The following is a 21,375-nucleotide window of genomic DNA, read 5'->3' as shown; positions in this document are numbered from 1 at the left end:
CCAGCTGTGCAGCTATTCCATATAGTCCACAAGGTCTGGCACTTCTTGCCCATTTGAGACAGGGAACAAGTGAAATGCAGCAAACCCTTTGTGACACAGCAAATATGATTCTACACAGCAGTTACACCATAGACTTTCAGTTTGAGAGGATGGTTTAAAGAATGTTGCCTTAGGCCCTGTGCCATGTTCAATATGCCCAAGGATGCTAATACTACAGGAGGCGATGTCGCTGATTCAGCAGAAGGTGCTCTCTGATTCTGTAGTCTCAAAGACATAAATAAGAAGTATTCTGTGCAGCTGCAATACTCCTTGCCTATATCATGGGGTGTTGTGAGCTTTTCCTTAACGATTATTGAGGTGCTTTGAGATCCTGGGATGGAAGGTGCTTTAGAAATGCAAAGTTTGATTATTCGGTCCCTCATTAACTAACATTCCAAATTATCTTCAGAAACCAAAATGGGTAAACCATCCAGGTTTGATGTTGGGGAAAAAAAGATACCCGCCAACAACAGGTTTCCTTACAGAGAAAACACAAACATCTTCAAGGCTCAATTAGTGTCCTAAAGCATTAATTGTAATGACATCAACAAATAATGAGCTAGACCTCCTAATATATGGAAAATATCAATAGATACTGAAATTATAAGAAGGGGAAACAAATCCAGCACATTGTTAGTTACGTTATGTAATTTCCATACAGCAAAAGTCTAGAAACACTTATGAAATAGATAGTCCTAGATCAAAATTATTGATGACTTTTCCAGCTACTAGAAGCCCTGGGAAAATATGCTGACCTCACTATGTTTTTTAAATATATTCAGAATCCCTTAAATCCCTGCACGTGTTGGTATCCGTGAGCATTTAGAGGACAGTATACATTATGAAATGGATCTATAAAAACTACCTGAGAGCCAGTCCAGGAGACTAATTCAAACATTTAAAATACATTCTGATGACTCCCTCTCTTCCAAAGACATGCATGCATTTGCAGATCCACAATTCTTGATGTCATGAGCTAAATAATGTCGAGAAAGCTATTTTCCCAAATAGAGGAAAACATGATGGGCTCATACTAGGCAATAGCTCTCTCTCAAACAATGAAAATTATATTTTTTTGTCAGAATCTGCACTAACAGACTAGCCCTTCTTTTTCTATCCCATACATATATGGATCATACTGTTAAAGTACTATTTCCCATTCACACCCTTCTGTAACTTACTCACCCACTTTTGCTCTGCTGTAACTCCATTATTATAAGTTATTTGCACTGCAGTAGTATCTCGAGGCTCCAACTGAGATCAGGACCCTATTGTGCTAGGCACTGTACAAATACATAGTGAGAGATAATCCTTGTCCTTTCACAGTTTAAAAGGACAAGAATGGGAGAAATGTTTATGTCCGGCAGCTAAGGCACAGAGAGATTACAGGTAAAATTTAAAAAAAACACTTAAATTCCATTTGAAAATGGGCCTTAGGCTCTTAAATCACTTAGGTGCTTTTGACAATTTTGCACTAAGTGCATTGCCCAAGGTTGCAGAGGAAGTCAGTAGCAGAACCTGCACTTACACTCAGTTCAGTGAGATATAGACATCAGTTGAGTTACTTTTGGTTTACATTGATGTGAGAGGAGAATCAGGCCCTGGGCAAGGGATAGGAGGGTCAGGAGAAGCTAAGTCTCCTCATCTTAGACTCCCTTATATTCATTTAGGTTCAGCTCCATACTAGGCTCACAGAATCCTCACCTCTGCTACCATAACTGGACTAGTTCAATATCAGTGATACACTGCCATCATTTTAGGCAACCAGAGGATTTTAATAAAGCTTATTATAGATTGTTTTCAAGACAAAAGCCTGTATTCAGGTGAATATTTGTAATTTGTGTATGAAATAGAAATTATTTTATGTACTGTGGCTACACTACTATTTATACTCGCGCTAGCCTGATGAGAGCTAGTGTGTACGCAAACAGGGAAATCGCACCCCTAGCTCAGAGTGTAGACGCAGACTTAAAGTTCCCTCATGCCCTTTGATCTACCTCTCTTTCAAAGTAGAGTAGATCACAGTGCACTAAGGAACTTTTAGTGCACGGTACAGGTACAGGATCCATATACCCAGTTAGTGCGCTGTAGATTGACAGCCCAGCTTCCCACACACTTAACTCATCATCTAGACAAGTACTTAGATTCACACCTACTTACCAGCATGTAATTTAGCTATGCACACCCCACACACAGCACCCACCAGGTCTAAGCGAGTCTAAGCTGGAGTGATGTAAGGGCTTCAAAGAGGAGTCTAGCAGGAGAAACAAAACTAGGGTATTGTAAGAATGTGTAGTTTAAAGTATCCTCTCAGCCCTTAATTTAATTTACACCTTTTTCCTGCTTCCGGGTACATAAGCTGCCCAAACTTGGACTCCCCTGTGCACCTGTAAATAGATTTCGGGCAGTCTGAACTGGGTGTAAGGGTATCTACCTTATACTTCTGAATTTGGCCCCATACGTCTCCAAGTATCTCATACAAAAATCTCAGGCTTAGAGCAGACACCTAGGACTTCGTACAGCTGAGGCAAATGGGTATCGGCAACGAATGGGCAACAAATGTACAGATCGTTTAAAATATGCAAATATAATATTTTATTGGCCTGAGACTCTTACTTGCTGTCCATTGCTAATCAAATCTGAAAAGATTTACCTGCTTCTTGCCCCTAAAAATATCTGATGCCACGGACTCCTGTATTTCAGGGTGTATAGGAATGTATCATGATCCTAAATCTTTGAGAATGATAGGATTACTTAAAGTCCTTCCTAGAACAATGATGTCATTCTCTTGCTGTCTCTGCAAGGAACTGTCATAACTCAGACTAATTCTAAATGAGTTAGAAATCTGCCATCCATCTTCCTTTTTGGAGAAAGAACTCATTTACCTTCAGTGGTAAACCTACTGTGAACTCTGGGAAACATAAATTGTTTGCCAGTGAGGAGCTTGTTAACCTGGCCAACAATCTTTGAGAGCAAACAAATAAATTCTCTGAGGTTCATTTTTTTATATGTGGATAACTTTCAAGTGAAATAACATCATATGCTGACTTCTGCTGAAGCAATATGCAGATGGCTTTGACTCTTGCCTTAGCATGTTATGACTGACGTCTGTATAAACTGTTTCTCTTGACCTCTGAAGGAGACTTTGATCCACCATAAACAATCAGCTACATACCTAATTCTGCCTTTGAATATATGGGTGTACTTTCTACTGAAGTCAGTGGGAGTTACATTCACATATGGGAGAGCAAAACTGAGCCCCAAGGCCCATCTGGAATAAACCAGCATAATTCCATTTCCTTCAGTTGAGCTATACTGATTTATACCCACTTAGGATCAGGACCTACATCACTACGGTGATGTTATTGAAGAGAATGGGGCTGCGTGTCAATCTTCTGGCTTTGGTTTTCAGTTCAAATATATAAAATATCTCCTTTCTATGGGCCATGTCTATGAAGTCAGACAGTCTGTCTGTATCTTCCTTTAAAAACTTTTAACCAAACTGTACAATGCTAGAGCAGGGACACAATTCTCTAACAAATATTATATATTGGTAAAGAAATTCTATAGAACACGTCTCATTCTCTGTTACATTGGACAGGACATTTAGAGACATTTCTATAGAATCCTATTGTCTCACGCCTTTTAAATTCTATGGGCTTTTCCCATAAGCGTATATACCAGAATGTTCCTATGAAAGAACTATCTATAATTCAGAATCTTTTCAAAAGGACGTGTTAAGTATTGATTACTGAAAAGCTGTAATTGATTTTCTCAGTCTGATCCTATGCCAGATCTATGAAACTTTTTTCTTCTTTTCATTCTGTAGTTACAGGCTTGATTTCAGTTTTGTAATAGCTTGGAGGTGCATTATTATTGTTGTGGAAAAAAACTCACATATGAAAACTAAAAAAACAGTGCAGTGTTATTTTTATTCTTGCAGTTAAAACCTCCATAAAAAAATTGCCATACACTTATAGGATTATTTTATATCTATGAACTCCTTGGCTGGTGAACAAACAAGCCAAACCCTTTGTATAGTTATCATTTGTTTCTCTTGTTTTCTCTGGACTGTTTTTCTTTTGCTGTGTTTCCCAGTCAGCTGTCTTCCAGCCCTCTCCCTTTCTTCTCCTAAAGGAGATAGTTGGTTTAATGCCAACAAAATCTTTGATGTGAGGACTTCAGAAATCTACTAAGGCAAGACTCAAACCTGCTCCTTTGCAGGAGGACCTTCATCCAGTGGGAGCTACTGGAAATTCTGTTTGTAAAATCCTGAAAATGTAAAGGTGGCCAGAGGAAGAGAATATGATCACAATATATTCTTATTTCCATTTCTCCATGCCCCCATTCCTAATACATCCTTCATAGCCATTGCAGAAATGCTTTTTTCAAGTGCTATTTCAAATGGCTCAAATAGACTGGGATGCCATCATTTCCTGGAGTCAACTATCCTACGTGTTGATGGACCCTTCCCCATTAGCAACATCACCCCATTTATAGTAATAAAAACAATGTTTGACCCTTCTAGAACATTTCCCATCTGAGGAGCTCTGCACACTTTGCAAATATTAGAGAATTAAGGGCCAGGTATTCAAAAGAGCTCAGCAGCGAACAGTTCCTATGTATTCTATTCTGTGTAATTTAAGTTCTTATACTACCTTCATCATTGTTATATATGAATGCCTGTCAATAATGCATTAATCAAGGGGACTAATATTTGTCACATTTGGTTCATTCTCTCTCAATCCCCTGAGAGGTAGAGAAGTGTGTGTGCAGTGGAGTGTTTAGTTATGGTAGTCAAGTATCAGAGGGGTAGCCGTGTTAGTCTGAATCTGTAAAAAGCAACAGAGGGTCCTGTGGCACCTTTGAGACTAGCTTATGCTCCCAGTACTTCTGTTAGTCTCAAAGGTGCCACAGGACCCTCTGTTGCTAGTTATGGTAGAGTTTTGTTTTTTACAATGTGTACATTGTTCTGTTTGTGTCAGAGAAGGCAGGTTAAAGAAGTGCACCTTGCACTTGGAGAAGATGATGGTGAGGTTGTGATGGTCCTTGGTTCTTGTGGAAGTTCATTCCACAGTCTGGGATCAAACCCCAGGAAAGTTCTGTCTCCTGTGCAGATGAGCTTTACCTTGATGGTAGAAAATTCCATTGCAGGGCTGTTGAGCATGGTCTTCATCCTGGAACGGTAGTCAAGCTTCTAAGGATGAGTGACCTGAAGAGAAAAACCAAGACCTTGAATTTGATTCATGATTCTATGGGAAGCCAGTGTGGAGAACAGGCCTTATATGCTCACAGTAACCTGTGCTGCTGAGGAGATGCACTGCAGTGTTCTCAATGGTAGCTGTTGGGTGATTAGCATATTTGAAAATTTGACCTCTTCATTTAGGGGCTTAAAGGGGAGTTAAGCAATTTTGAAGCTCTGGCCACAAGCCTCTCAAATCACCGACACCCAATAAGTTAAGAGAAGAATCTACCCACTTTACAGAGCAGAAAAAGAGGCAGAGACATTGAGGGCAGAATTTTTCAGCCTTGGTGACAAGTTTTCCACAGATGCAGAATTCTCAGAACTCCAAGAGACAAGGTGGGTGACGTAATATCTTTTGTTGGACCACTTCTCTTAGTGAGAGAGAAAAGATATTACTTCACCACCCTTTTCTCTCTGATATCCTGTGACTGACACAGTTGCAATTACACTGCACACAACTCCAAGTGACGTCAAGAGAAGCACCTTTGGAAAACATACCATTTATTTAGGTGCCTAAGTTTAGGCACTGTCTGAAAACTGACTTAAGTGACTTACACAAGATCACTTGAGAAATCTGTGCCACTACTGGAAATAGAACCCAATGTTCTGACTTCCAGTCCTTTCCTTTAATGGCTAGATTATGTTTTTCACAGTGAAAGGTGTCTTATCTCTTATATAACATAGGTTACCTTTAGCTTTAATTGAGTCAGTCTTCAAAACAACTTCCAATCACAGGAAAAGAAGATTCACAAACTTGAACTAGTTTTGTGCACCCTATGAACCTCCAGAACTGTTCACAAGGTTCAAAAACCACTGACATCGTGAGGTTAGCCCATCCCTATAGTATACACATCATACAGTGTGTAAAATGACTCATAAAAGAGGTAGAGATCTTTCTAGATGGAAAAAGAAGAACAGGAGTACTTGTGGCACCTTAGAGACTAACAAATTTATTAGAGCATAAGCTTTCGTGGACTACAGCCCACTTCTTCGGATGCATATAGATGGAGGAGATCATAAAAATTAGATTTATTACCGTTTTCAAGAATACAGTTTCTTTTTTGCAGTGCCTTATACCCCCACAGATTTTATAGGGGTCATTCAATCACTGCAGAAATATATCCACCTCTGGGCTAGAACCCAGTATTAAGTTAGCAGTACAGAGCAACACATCAGGATAGGAAGTGCAGTTGCAGAGTAGTTAAGTCAATGTCCCCATGTTTCCATCGTCTCCAACACACACACATACACACTCTCTCTTCCTCCCTCTCTCTTTCCCTCTTAATGAATAAAACCAGAGTGCAAGGGTGTTCCCTATTTTCTTAGCACTTTGTCCAACAGTCTTATGGGCAGCTGGGCTAATGCAACTTGACCTGAGAATTCGCTTGTGTATGAGATGAATGTAGTGTCCTCATGCTGAGATGCCTTTGGAGAAATTAGCTTGTGTTAATGTCCTCCCTGGAACTAGTGTAGAGAGTGCCTATAAACCAATGTCTCTCACAGCTAACAACTGATCTCTCTCTCTCTCTCTCTCTCTCTCAGGCCCGTCAGATTTTAGACCTGACACCTGTGAAGGAGCTGGTGAGCCTGAAGTGGAATATGTATGGACATCCCTATTTCTGTTTCCTGGCCTTGTTCTATGTGCTGTACATGATTTGCTTCACCATGTGCTGTGTTTACCGACCTCTGAAAGCTCGATCAGAAAACAAAACGAATGACAGAGACAACACCATCTACGTCCAGAAAATGCTGCAGGTGCATTGTGTATGGGGATTGGAGGGCCACACGGGTAGGGTTGGGGGCATCAGTCCAACCTATCGGGGAAATCCTACTGTCTCCTGACCTCAGTGGCTGCAGCTATGCCTTCTTTCATTTACTCACCCCATACTCTTTTTCAGGGAGGGAGTACAGTTGGGGAAATTCTCTGTGTCCTGATGTCTCAGGTGCTCAGCCTGGACCTGGATGGCTCCTGTGGCCTCTCCAGAAACTATAGTGTTCCCCCATACCAATCAGTAGCCCCTCTTTTTCTCCTTTCAGGAATCCTATGTGGCATATGAGGATGAACTCAGGCTGGTCGGGGAGCTGATCACAGTAATTGGAGCTGTAGTGATATTGATCCTGGAGGTAAGAGCAACAGTGTGAGCAATACAGCCCTGGATTCTAATCAAGAGAGCTCTTACTTAAGCTAAACAGAGACTGGCCTGTGTTGGTGACTCAGTAGGGGCCATTCTTTGAACCCTAGTGCCTCGACAGGGTCCTATGGAGCACTATGCTACTGGAAGAGCCATCTATCAGATAAGACCTGAAACTGAGGTTGTGGCCACTTGGCAGTAAGGATTTCAGGAACTTTAGAGAAGAGTTAGGGTGTTTTCCCGACTGTTTTGGCAAAATGTAGGTCCATCTGGATCTGGGATGTTTGTGTAATGCTCTGTGCTCTTAAACGGCTTCCATGTTCCTCCCCATATGTGACTGCATTTCCTGAATATCCAGGACAATTAGCTGTAAGATCAATGGATGAACAGAACTCTATGTAGTTTGGGAATTATCGTTCTGATCATCTCCTTGGGCATAACCCATCTGATCCCCAAACTTACCAGAGTGTTCCTCTTAGATTCCAGATATCCTTAGAGTTGGAGCCACCAAGTACTTCGGACAAACCATCCTGGGAGGACCGTTCCACGTCATCATGTGAGGTTCCACCTCTCCAAATCTCATAAGTAGCTTGTCTCTCATTTGCTATCCCGCTGTCCTTTACCTTGTCATTAGACCTGCTCTCTCTCCTCTTCTGGATGTTGCTTTTCTTTGCTTCTTTCTCCTTCTGCATCAGTTTATGTGTATCAGAGAGACAGCGAGAGAGAGATGCCTGGCAGCCAGGCAAGTGAGCAAGCACAGATGAGTGTAAGTTTTAGCCTGTTTTCATCTACATGTGGGATAGAGTGTACCTGTGTGTGAACACAAAAGAAAGAAGGATGATATGATTCCCATGCTGATCCTCCTGGCTCTCCCTCTTCCTCTTCAGCATCACCTATGCCTGTATGATCCTGGTGACCATGGTGATGCGTCTCACCAGCACCACTGGAGAGGTGGTCCCCATGTCCTTCGCCCTGGTGCTGGGCTGGTGCAACGTCATGTACTTCGCACGAGGATTTCAGATGCTGGGACCCTTCACCATCATGATTCAGAAGGTAAGGACAACACAACCTTGTTACACAGAGACTGATCCCAGTACACAAATCCAGACAGGGGAAACCAGAAGAGCAGACTTCCTCCAACAGGATTTATATTAAACATGAAATGAGGTCTTTTCTGTGACAGGAAGAACTCAGGTCTTGCCCATAGGGGAAAGATGCATGCCTTTTCCACTGGACACAGGTGTTAGCCATAAGGGCTTTCTGATGCTCCTTTCTTCAACATACTTGTAACATCAGATATATTTAGTATCACACAGTGAGAAGGGGGAAAAGTCCTTGGCTTGGTGGGAGAGTCGGGTCTCATGGCAACTATACCTGTCTCCTTGCTCTGCAGATGATATTTGGAGACCTCATGCGCTTCTGTTGGCTCATGGCGGTGGTGATACTTGGCTTTTCATCAGGTGAGACCATAATTTGTAAACCAGGCTGTGTTCCCTCTGCTGTCTCGCCATGTCTTATCTGGGTAATTCAGCCTAGCATCACCTTGCTGTCTGTGAGAGAGCCAGCTAGGGCTGTGACAACACATGGCTTCTATTTCTACTCCTGGGGGAATTCTGCACCACTGCTTGCATGCAGAATTAATATCTGCCATAGATTTCTTTGCTTTCCGGCAGAAAAATGACTTTCTGATGGGGAAGCAAAGGGAAAATGCAAGCGTGGCCGTGCGCCCCTCCCTAGCAGCACAGGCACATTGTTTCATGTGTCTGGAGCAACCAGCAGAGAGGTAAATCACTGTGGGGGGTCGGGGCTAGGGACACCCCAGCTGGTGCCAGGTCAGACCCACTCCCCATCCGTCCAACCCCCCGTGCTTCTATAGCGAGACTCCCTATATCCAGACCCTCTGCTGAGCCTCACCTTGTGCATCTGAAGCCCTCCAGCACCTGGACCCCACATTCCCATCAAGCCCCACCCTCCCACACCTAGCTCTCGGGACACCCTGACCAGGGATTCCTATCCTGCACTAGGATCAGCTGCTAGTCCCAGCTGGGCTGAGGGTGGGGGAGGAGCGTATTTTCCCTGCATGGAGCAACCGGGGCCAGAGCGGGGTAAGACCCACCCCAAGAAACCTCCCACAGCTCTGCCCCCTCCCACCCCTCCCCACCCCCTGCTTCCTGCCTCCATCACTCCTCAGCCACCAGGGGAGGGGTCACTACGGAGAGCTGCTCCCCTGTCCGCCCAACACCTGTGCATTTGGGGGCCCCCAAACTCAGACCCCCTCGCTGAGCCTCACCCCCGGAACCTAGCTCCCCCTGCATCTGGACCCCTCCTCCTTGAAAACGGACCCCCACCCCCACACCAAAACCATGCCTCACCAACCCCCTCACACCTGGATCCCCCTTGCCAAGCCCCACCTGCCTGCATCTGGACCCTCCCTGCTGAGCCCCACCCCCCTGCATCCAGACTCCCACCTGTGTACCCAGACCACCCCCTGCTGAGTCCCCCTGCACTTAAACCCCCTCCCCAATGAGCCTCACCCCCCATGCACCTGGACCATCCTGATGAGCCCCCCTACACACACCTGGATCCCCATCCCACTGAGCTCCAACAAGCTGCACCCAGACCCCCACCCCACCAAGCCGCACTCCCCCAGCACCCAACCCCCCTCTCAAGCTCCAACCAACTTTACCTGGATCCCCCCCTGCACCCAGAACATCCTTCCCCCCCCCCCGCTCCTCCGCACGAGCTCCTGTGCATCCAGATCCCCCTACATCCAGGTTGCCCCACACAGAACCCTCCCACCCTGCACCTGGATTCCTCCACAGTAAGCCCCTCCACACTTGGATCCTGGTGGGCTGAGCCTGCCTGCCCCCATCTGATGCGCCTGGTGTGGAGGGGCAGGGCCCCGTGGTGTTTCTAGGGCAGGTCCGTCCCTTGCGTTGTATCAGGGTCCGGTGCAGCCTCAGCACCAAGTCCATGTCCTGGGGGTGGTGGGAGTTGCAGGGTGATTTCCCACCTCTGTGCAGCCAGTGGCCTGTCCTCCCCACTGCCATGCTGGAGCCTCCACACTTATTTGTGGACAAATACAATTTGCAGACTTTTAAAATACTGTGCACAGAGTTTTTATTTTTTTGGCACAGAATTTTTAATGTTTTTTGGTGCCGAATTTCCTCAGGAGTATATTTCTGTGGAAATGATGCTAGAACTTTCCCCAGCATGGCCTTCTGCTATGTCACAGCTTGTTTATTATTAATTGCTTCTATTATTGTAAAGCCCAAAAGCCCCAGTCAGGAATTAGCTCCCATCATGAGGGGAGTTGCACACATAGATAGACATAGTCCCTGTCCAGAAGATCTTACACTCCAATAATCCCCATTCTGATCCCATCCCTCAGATTCTCTGTTGCTGACCACAGGGCATTATTCCTATTGTAACTTTCTCTCTCTACCTTTCCTTGTGCCCCTCCAGCCTTTTACATAATCTTCCAGACAGAGAACCCCACAGAGCTGGGCCAGTTCTACAGCTATCCCATGTCTCTGTTTACCACCTTTGAGCTCTTCCTCACCATCATTGATGGGCCTGCCAACTACAGCGTGGACCTGCCCTTCATGTACAGTGTAGTGTACTTTGCCTTTGCCGTCATCGCCACCCTCCTCATGCTCAACCTGCTCATCGCCATGATGGGCGACACCCACTGGCGCGTGGCCCACGAGCGGGATGAACTTTGGAGAGCACAGGTGAGGGCTCTGTCGTGTTAGGCCAGGCAATGGAGAAATCTTTCCAATACAGAATGAAGAGAGTTGTCCCTGGTAGAAGTGCTGATAGGTGCAGCTAATCGCTCCTGCAGTGCAAAGAAGCATGGCCACATCACCCTCATCCTTACACAGCTCCATGGACTTGGCCTCCCATTTATTTCAAGATCCAGTTTAACTCACCACCACCTTGATAGGTCTGCTCCAGCCTGTCTGTCTCCTGTCTCATTCCCTCTGCATATCAAGCACCATCTTTTCCGTCCCTTCACATAGTATGGGTACTCTCGGTGTGAGAGCCTTCTCCTCTGTAGCTCTTGACATCTGGACCAGCCTTTCTGTCTCTTTGCACTCTATCCACACCTCCATATCATTTCAAACCACCATTCAGAAACCTGTTTGTCCTCTCTTGTCCATCCCAACACCTTTATATTCCTCACTCACTGACACGCCTCATAGGTTCACAGATTCCAAGGCCAGAAGGGACATTGTGATCCTCTAGTCTGACCTCCTGTAGAACACAGGCCATAGAACTTCCCCTAAATAATTCCTAAAGCAGATCCTTTAGGGGGAAAAAATCCAATCTTGATTTAAAAATTGTGAGTGATGGAGAATTCACCACGACCCTTGATAAATCGTTACGATGGTTAATTACTCTCCCTATTAAAAATGTACATCTTATTTCCAGTCTGAATTCGTTTCACTTAAATTTCCAGCCATTGGATCATGTTATACCTTTCTCTGCTACCTCCTGCCTTTCCAAGACAGACCAGGAAGTTTAATGGTTGACTTTCCTGATGTTGCAGGGTATTGGGTTCCTGATGGTAACTGGACATTACCCTGCTCATGGCTGTAATATTTGCAAAACCACAGTGGCATCTCCTATAGACTGTTCACTGACTGGCTTATTCCCTGCCACCATGTGTAAGGAGGAAGAACATTCAGTTTTCTGTTGTTTGAAGATGGTCCATGGTTTGCTCAACTCTTGGTGAAATTAAAGCAAAAATAGTGAGCAACCCTTCAGTAGACAGTATAGAAGTGGTGCCTCTCTTTCCTTCAGTACCTCTAAACTCTGCTCATGGAGGTGTTGTCAATGATTTTCAAAGTGAGGTTTTTCAGATAGTGCTTTGGGCTTGGTTTTTTTTACTTTCCTCTCCCTCATTTTTATTTGGGCAGGTTGTTGCCACTACTGTCATGCTGGAACGGAAACTTCCACGATGCCTCTGGCCTCGCTCTGGGATTTGTGGACGGGAGTATGGACTGGGGGACCGGTGGTACCTTAGGTGAGTCTCCCTCTCCGATATGTTCTTTGTGGATGTGGATGTGTGTACACACTAGAGATGGTCAGAAAATGGATCTTCCATCCTCTAAAAAGTTTCAAGATTTCAAAAAAATGTTCAAACTGAATCAGAACCAAACCCCCAAATTTTGACATTTTTCACTAAACGAAATTTCAAAAAACATTCATTTCAGATCAATTGAAACAATTTGTTTTGATAAATTTGAAGTGTTTTGCTTAAATGTTGACCCCTTCATTATTTTTGATATAAAATACAGTAAATTTAAAAACAAAAAGTAATTTCAACATGAAAAATTGAAAGTTTTCATCTCTGGAATGTCAAAATGGTACACTTGGACATGTTCACAAAAACAGATTTCAATTTTTCCCCCCAAAAATGATGTGTTGTGGAAATCAATAGGACTTTGCAAAAAAAAAATAATAATTTTAATCAAAACAGCATTTTTCGGTGAAAAGGTGGTTTGACTAAAATGTTCTGACCAGCTGTAGCAGGGGATTGGATGAGATGACCTCTTCCAACCCTAATCTTCTATGATTCTAGGATACACCCACCTGTGAGAGAACTGCACGTAAGTGTGCAGCACAGAGAAAGAGAAGGGGACAGCGTAACAATGCAAGGAATGAGATTGGGACTAGCTGGCTCCAGTGGCTCAGGGAATGGTCCATGAAGCCATTCCGCCATACAGATTCCAACCTGGTTTAGGACAGAGCTGGCTAAGCATTGATCCCATTAGAGGTACTTCAAGTGCCACTAAATGTGAAATGAGTTGATATGTTCAGTCCAGCTCTTCATAGATAGATGCTCATATCCCAGAAGCCACTTTCCTACCTGGCCATCTCAACAGAGAGGCCCACGCCCTGAGTGGGCTACAGAGCCTTAATTCTTTTTTTTCTCCCACATACTACCAAGTATGCAGAGCATTTGTTGGGTTGTTGTGTGTGGCTGGGGAAGCTTTTCCCTGTGCATTAGATCAGTGGTTCTCAACCAGAGGTCCGGGGCTTCTGAGGGACCACGAGCAGGTTTCAGGGGGTCCACCAAGCAAGACCAGTGTTAGACTTGCTGGGGCCCAGGGCAAAAAAAGCCGAAGTCCCACTGCATGGGGCTGAAGCCTGGGGCACTGAATCCTGCCATCTGGGGCTGAAGCAGAAGCCTGAGCAACTTAGCTTCAGAATGCCTCTTGCGGCGTGGGGACCAGGGCAATTGCCCTGCTTGCTACCCCTTAATGCTGGCCCTGGATTTTGTATGCGGAAAACCAGTTATTGTGGCACAGGTGGGCTGTGGAGTTTTTATAGCATGTTTGGGGAGGCCTCAAAAAGAAAAAGGTTGAGAACCCCTGCATTAGATAAGCAGAAGGCTTCAGTCTCTGGGCGTGTCAGCCTAGTAGCTTTCACCAGCACTGAAATGCACTCAAATACTTCCAAAACAAGACAAGAATAATAGAAAGGGGCATTTGGACAGGACCCTGGGGTCTAACATGAGCCCCACAGTGTCAAGTTACTATGTTGGACTGGCTAAGCAGCAGTTCTGCAGAAAAAGACCTGGGGATAACAGTGGACGAGAAGCTGGATATGAGAAGGCCAGCGACATATTGGGATGTATTAGTAGGAGCATTGCCAGCAGATCGAGGGAAGTGATTATTCCCCTCTATTTGGCACTGGTGAGGCCACACCTGCAGCATTGTGTCCAGTTTTGGTCCCCCCACTATGGAAGGGATGTGGACAAATTGAAGAGAGTCCAGCAGAGGACAACGAAAATGATTAGGGGGCTGGGGCACATGACTTATGAGGAGAGGATGAAGGAACTGGGGTTATTTAGTCTGAAGAAGAGAAGAGTGAGGGGGGATTTGATACTACCTGAAGGGGGGTTCCAAAGAGGATGGAGCTAGGCTGTTCTCAGTGGTGACAGATGACAGAACAAGAAGCAATGGTCTCAAGTTGAAGTGGGGGAGGTCTAAGTTGGATGTTAGGAAACACTATTTAGTAGAAGGGTGGTGAATCACTGGAATGGATTACCTAGGGAGGTTGTTAAATCTCCATCCTTAGAGGTTTTTTAGGTCTGACTTGAGAAAGCCGTGGCTGGTATGATTTAGTTGGGAATTGGTCCTGCTTTGAGCAGGGGATTGGACTAGATGATCTTCTGAGGTCTCTTCCAGCCCTAATATTCTATGATTCTATGTCGTGTGTTTCCAAAGTAGAATGTATTCAGCAGGGAGTGGACCCAAGACACAAAATTTGGACCAAATTCCAACAACCACCCTCAAAGTTTGAAGTTGTTTTGATCCAGAATTTTGGTTTAAGTCCTGTACTAGGGTTTCAATATAACTTATTTCTTCTGATTTGGATAACTTCAGGCCTGATTCTCCTCTCACTTCTCTGGTTTTATTCCTGATTCTTACCACTGTGAGAGGAGAATAAGACCAATGTCTGGATTTATCCTGTCTGTGTTTTGTGGATCAGGCCCCAAGGGGGAGCCATTGCACTATACAATGGGGCTCTCAGCAGGTTTCAGCAGATGGATGCTTGTGGATGTCAAGCCTGCTGGAGACAATAAGCAGCTTAGCTATACAGTGTCACTGATGGGCAACAGCTTACAGCTGAGAGTGCTGTGTAGCCCACCCACCCATCCCTTCCCCTGCACATGCCCACACATGTACACCATACCTCCCAGGTGGTCCCCTCAAGGGGAGAATGGTGCTGACACACTCCAATCGTGTGTGCAGTCCTACCGTGTGCCTGTTACCAACACACAGCATGGCAGAGCACTACCCTCAGAGAGACAGCAGCGAGCTAAGCAGAGAAGGAAGGTTCCTGGGTGGAACAAAAGAGGGGAAGTGGATCAGAAGGGGTGAGCTTCAGGTGCAAAGTGCAGCACAGTGGAAAGGGTGTCTTTCCCGGGGACTCAACTTGGAGAATCACAGGGAAGGGCAGATTATCAAGATCAGAAGAGACGAACTAGCAGTTGGGAAGAGGAAGTAGATGTGTGGTCAAGTGGAGCAAGAATTTGCAGTTGGTTAAAGGGGAAGGGGAAGATGTGGTTAGGAAATAGGTGAAGGGAATAGAGAACTGGAGAGCGGGAAGGAAACAATGCCAGTGAAGGTTTTGGGACAGTGGGGAGAATGGATAGTAGCCAGTGGAGGTGGTGGGTCTCCTTCAATAGTGTGTGTGTATAAACAGGAGGAAGCTAAAGGAGCTCTACTTGTGACTAGTTCCCCCATGGATGTGCTAAGCCTTGTGCTGGATGTGGTGTTGGGAGAACGCTGCTTGGTGGAGTTGCTAGTGATTGTTGAGAAGCTGGGATGTTTCTGGTGTATTCAACTTCTTCTCACCTTTCTACAGGGTAGAAGACAGGGTTGATCCCAACAAGCAAAAGATGCATCGTTACACAGAAGCGTTTAAGACCCAGGATAAGGAGGACTTTGACAAACACTCAGAGAAGCTGGATGGGGAGTTCCCCTACAAGAAGAACCTAGCACCAGTTGCTCCTTCAGTGTCCCGGAGCACATCCCAGAGCAGTTCCCACCGTGGCTGGGAGATCCTGAGGCGTACCACCTTCAGACAACTTCAAGGGGAAGTCAACCATGCCATGGAAGAGGAGGAGGTCTACCATGTCTGAGACACATCTCTCCTGACTCCACAATGTGGATGCCCTGTGTTGAAGCAATTACTTTCTCCAGGTGCTAGTGGAAACTCCAGTATGGACACCACACTCCATAGCTATTAAGAGCTCTCCAGATGCAACAGGAATGCTCCATGCTGCAGGATGGACACGCTGTCCAAGTCTCCTCTTCCCCTCTTCCATGTGTCCTTGTTGCTGTGTTGGCTAGGAGCTGAGTTGAGAAGTTTGGTGTTTGTCCAGCTCTGTAACTCTCTACAGAAACAGACAGAAAAATGTGCCAGCACTGGGGTTTCATCCATTTACAGGAGATCCTGACCACAGTGCAACTATGAACTGATCAGTAACTCCTCTCTCGCCCTGTGATACATGGTATCTTCCTTCCCTTGGTCCCACAAAGACCACAGTGCTTTCTGAATTGAGGCGAGCTGACTTGGGAGATTTTTTTGGTACAGAACTGAAATCAATATTTAAACTCAGGAAACTAGTAGCTGCTGACACTGCAGTAATTAAAGGGACTGTCCCCGTACAGCTGGCATTCAAGAGGCTGCCAGATGTTCCTCCCTCAGGAAAGACAAACCTTTATTACTGGCATTTTCCACACTACTACTCTAGGAGGGACTGAGTGTTTTTCTGCCATATGAATGCACTTTAATCGTATTTGCTACAGAAATGTGATTCTTGGTTTCCTAAGGATATGTCACACATTCTGTGCTGGGACTTTTATCCTGTTTAAAGAGGGTGCAGGGGCTGGTGAGATGACTCCCTAAGGAGATTCCAGGTGAATTGATCCTGAGCCGTGTTTCCTATGGAAAAGTAGAAGTCTCTGGCTCAGGTCTGATATCTGCCTGCCATCTGTTATCTTTGCTGTGTTGAGACTGCAGGCTGTTTGGTCCCTGTCTTCATGGAGACCAGTGGTGTAGCTGTGGGCAAGCTGTGGTGAGGCATGTCTGCTGCAACTCACCCTGTGCTATGTCACGAGGGGAAGGGGGAGCTATATGGCCACTGTCAATCAACAGGGGAAGCAAGTGCTGGGTGAGACACAGTGGGAGGTATTGCGAGGCAACTCGGAAACAAGTCTTGTCTCTTTTAACAACATACAATGATGCCTGGTCCACAATGACTCTGATTCATCCACACAGTCCCCCACTCCAAATTCAGTGCGTTTTCACCTCTTCCTTTAGTTCTCTGCCAGGACCTCCCTTCAGGAAAATGACTACAGGGAAGAAATGAGGTGCCCTTTTGGAGGGCCTCATGCCCTCACCAACTCACAGTGTAATCCCAATAGCAGAATTAATTTGAGTGGAACTTGTAGCCTGACATTTCCTCTTTAGCAGGCACTGTGAGACAATCTCTGTGTCTAAGGGGGACCCAAAGATAGCTTGCTTGCATTAGACCCTACCATTGTAACAGGCCATCCTTTACTGCTCCTTGGCATCCAGAACCAAGGAGTGAAGGAACAGAAACTAGTGGCTTTCTTATTAATGGTGTTATTCCCACCTTTCAAAGCAACTATCCCCTGCTGCAGACTTTAGTGCCATATCCAGATGCATGGCCTTTGAAGTTATGTGCATTTTATTAAATGTACTATTTTTCTCCTACTTGAATGTGTGCTTGAGCCCGAAGGAAGGGATTTTTCTCCTTGGGTTAAGATGAATACTTATTCACTGTGATTAATTGAAGTCGTGTGAATTGGTCTTTTTTTCATCTCTATACTCCCAGCCCCTCCTGTTTAACCACAGGAATTTGCACTAAATGTTTATGGAAATGGGAAATCTGTGATTTTGCACATTTACCAAAACTGTGAATTGCTGCTGTGATTGTAATTTAATTTCCTTAATCAATGGAGGAGAGAAGGGAAGGGTGCTGGTGGAGTTTTCCTTCATCTTTCCAAATCTGCCTGTGCTCTTCAACCATTTGGAAATCTGACTGAGACACAATTAAGATGGAACACCATGAGGTCATTTTTACCTAGCAATTCCCTAATGTAATTGGCTCTATTTACAAATCAAAATATGATTGTTCTAAGTGTCAGCAAAACACACACTGGGTCTGAAAATCCAGCTGTGCATTTTCTGTCTTTGGTGTCACCATAATCACACTTTAAACTTTTAGTGCCAGTATCTCTCCTCAGTTCGGCCTTCGCAATTTCATTAAAGCCATTGGGATTGTGCAGGTGTAAATGAGAGTAGACTCCAGTTGGCCCTGTGTGTTCGTACAGACTCACTAGCCAAAACAGGTGCCCTAGGGACAAGACAAGTGAGATCAGTAGGTGTAAAACCTGTATGAATTGTTGTTCCTGTTACTTTTAAATTCTGTACATAAAATGGGGTTGAAATGTAGACCAATGTGATTGGCTCTGCTGTTTTTCACTATGACATGAACTGGAGCTACTTTGCCTCATCATATCCTCCAATTCATAATCTCCTTCCTCCTTTTTTGCATCAGAAACTTGCAAAGCAAGACAGGGGGAAATATAATATGGAAGTCTGAGAACCTTTTGTGAAATACACAAAGGATACTATGAAGAAGCAAAGAATCTTTTTTTTTAAATGTCCTTATGTATGTTACTAATCATAACAACTTACAAATCTTTTAAGAATTTCAAAATCTAACTAACCATTCCTGCTGTTTTTATTGACTTTAATTTGCAGTTCACACAGATTGAACGGGAAGGCTAGACCTGCCAGCTTCATTCTGTCTCCTGTAACTTGGGCAATTCTATTGCGTTTGGGCTTCCAACAGAGCAAGGGAACATTCACATTTAAAAAACCAACCCCCCTAATTATTTTCACTTCATGCAAATGGTTTGGTTCAAATTAGATTTTGAGAGTTAGTGAAACTTCTTAAAATAACAAGCCCTACATTTTGAACCTAAATATCTTTACGATATATCTAAGTAAGCAAGTATAAGATCCCAGTCAATCATCAGGTATGTGTAGAATTTAAAATGAAAGATACTTGTAATTTTAAAAAGAATTGTAAAATAATATCCTCAGTCCCTTACCTGTCCAGCTGTGGGCTCAGCATTTGGTATTAGGAGAAATGCCTGATAACCAGAACTTGCACAGAAGTTGATGGAACTTTGGCTATTAATGGCAATAGGAATAAGGTTGGGCCCCAATAGCTGGGCCGGGAGTGTGTAAATGCTCTGCTTTAGGGGCCCAGACCAGCCATAAGCTGAGCTCCTCATAGGGGTTGGTGAGTGCCCTGAACTTCTGTTCACTTCAGTGCTCAGTTGAATGAAGCGGACATTCTTGCAATGACATCAAGTCTCTGGGCAGGCTCAGAACCTTACACGGGAAAGACACCCATTAATTTTAATTGGCTTTGGATTGGCCCTAAAACAGGTTTCTAATCTAGTAAGGATGATTTTTTTTTCAAATGCAATTTTAAGTCCTCTCATTATTATTTAACCAATTTGAGTCTTAAAAAGGGTTTTATATACCTGTATTTAAAAAAAAAAAATGTTCCCATGATCTGTTTTTCTGAACTACCTTTTGTTTTATTTAACGTGTGATTTTTATGGTGACTCTGTAACAATGATATTCTGTGTTTCATGGTCTGTGTTGCTGATTCAGTTTCCAGTCAAAAAGTTCTTCTAACTGGCAACTCTACAAACTATACATGGGTTTTGAAAATCCAGCTGTGCTTTTTCTATGTCTTTCCTATTCATCATTCATAAAACTTCCACAATCATAATTCTAAGTGCTCTGTTGATGATGAGTGAGGCAGGCTCCCTCTTCCATAGCTTTATTGGTTCTGCAGAAGTAAAAACTTGTTTGGGTCAGGAAAGCCAGCAGATATGACACAGATCAAGGGCCAAATACATTGGGTAAGAAGGAACCTCGTTTATACTAAAACATTTTGGACCAAAACTGCACATTTGTACTGTATTCTCTTCTACCTCTGTAAACATGGATTAAAACTTACACTGATGTAATTCGGCCCCAAGACTCTGAAATGTGGTACTGATTAGAGCAGATGATCATTATTGCTATAATACTCAGTTTGTTTTCCTCCAGTGATTTTATCATTTCAGAACAGACCTTCCTCTTTCCCCACCTCTGCCAACTGGTGACCTCAAACAGTCTTTAATTTCTACTGAAGCAACTTCAAGGTTTTAAGATCTTTTCTTGTATCTGGAAAATTAGTAGGTCAGAAAATGTCTCTGAGGTGAAATCGATGAACTGATTTGATCTGGTATTGTGGATTAAGAAAATTTTGTTCAAAATAAAAATTTGAAGATTAAGCATGTGTAGGCTTTGTGTGTGTTTTTGTTTGTTTGAATAAGAGTAATAACTTATAACAGTTCTTGTGATTGTCCCCACATTAGCCACTCATCAGCCACTGGGAGTACTAGACCTTACTTGAGTCTTTTATATGTTTCTGGTTGTTTTTACAATCCTAACCCACCCTCTTCCCCCATCAAAAAACTGATTACAATGCATTTTAGAAAATTTTTGCTTCAAAATGAAACTGTAAACGATTCAAATAATCGTCACCAGAAGATAACATCAAGATCGCTTATTTGCTTGATTTTGGAATAACTGAATGGGGACTGGACCATATTTTCCTCTCTGTCTGTGTGTGTACATGTATGTGTGTGCTCATGCATGTGCAGCATGTGGCGCAATGGGACACAAGAACGGCCATACTGGGTCAGACCAAAGGTCATCTAACCCACTATCCTGTCTTCTGACAGTGGCCAGTGCCAGGTACCCCAGAGGCAATGAACAGAACAGGTAATCATCAAGTGATCCATTCCCTGTTGCCCCATTCCCAGCTTCTGGCAAACTGGCTAGGGACATCATTACCCTGATTGGAGTTTGGGGGCATTCTCACAAATTTAGGTATTGAGCTTTGTAGAAAGAGTCGTGGATCTGCAAAACTGGATACAGACAACAGTGTTTTTCTTTCCCAATATTGGACTTTAAAAAAAAAAAAAGATGAACCTATGGATTTGATTGTCAATTGCTAGTTTTCACAGTACCTTCCCTCCTGTTCAGCTGTTACTCAGAAGAGTAATCATATTGATCCTGGGAGAATACTTGCAAAGTTAGATCCTAATCATGCAAATCTTTGTAGAGCTCAGCCCCCCTTCCTAATGAAGGACATTCAGCAGGCCTCAGCCCTAAGTGAGCCAGATCTTGCTCTCACTGAAGTTATTAATAAAATTCCTGTTGATTTAAATGGAAGCAGAATTGGGTCCTTGTACTGATACTTGCTTGTTCTTTTGTTTCCACTATTTATTTAGTTTTATGTACAACAATAACAAAGTGCCAGTATGATACTGTAGG

General features: G+C 44.0%; 1 protein-coding gene across 1 annotated transcript in view; it reads left to right on the top strand.

The window, feature by feature from the left end:
- The window catches only part of LOC128843861 (transient receptor potential cation channel subfamily V member 6-like), a 43,476-nt gene extending 23,169 nt beyond the window's left edge, over positions 1–20,307 (top strand). Inside the window, exons 8-15 of the mRNA XM_054040950.1 lie at positions 6,827–7,039; positions 7,322–7,408; positions 7,896–7,972; positions 8,304–8,469; positions 8,810–8,876; positions 10,882–11,150; positions 12,339–12,445; positions 15,799–20,307. Of these exons, the coding sequence (XP_053896925.1) occupies positions 6,827–7,039; positions 7,322–7,408; positions 7,896–7,972; positions 8,304–8,469; positions 8,810–8,876; positions 10,882–11,150; positions 12,339–12,445; positions 15,799–16,075 (1,263 nt within the window). The 3' untranslated portion in view covers positions 16,076–20,307. The remainder of the gene's footprint in view (positions 1–6,826; positions 7,040–7,321; positions 7,409–7,895; positions 7,973–8,303; positions 8,470–8,809; positions 8,877–10,881; positions 11,151–12,338; positions 12,446–15,798) is intronic.
- Positions 20,308–21,375: the final 1,068 nt, after the last annotated feature.

This window comes from Malaclemys terrapin, chromosome 1 (genome assembly GCF_027887155.1).
Source record: "Malaclemys terrapin pileata isolate rMalTer1 chromosome 1, rMalTer1.hap1, whole genome shotgun sequence".
NCBI lineage: Eukaryota > Metazoa > Chordata > Testudines > Emydidae > Malaclemys > Malaclemys terrapin.
The sequence above is the reverse complement of the archived record's forward strand: the minus strand, read 5'-3'. Positions and strand labels throughout refer to the sequence as shown.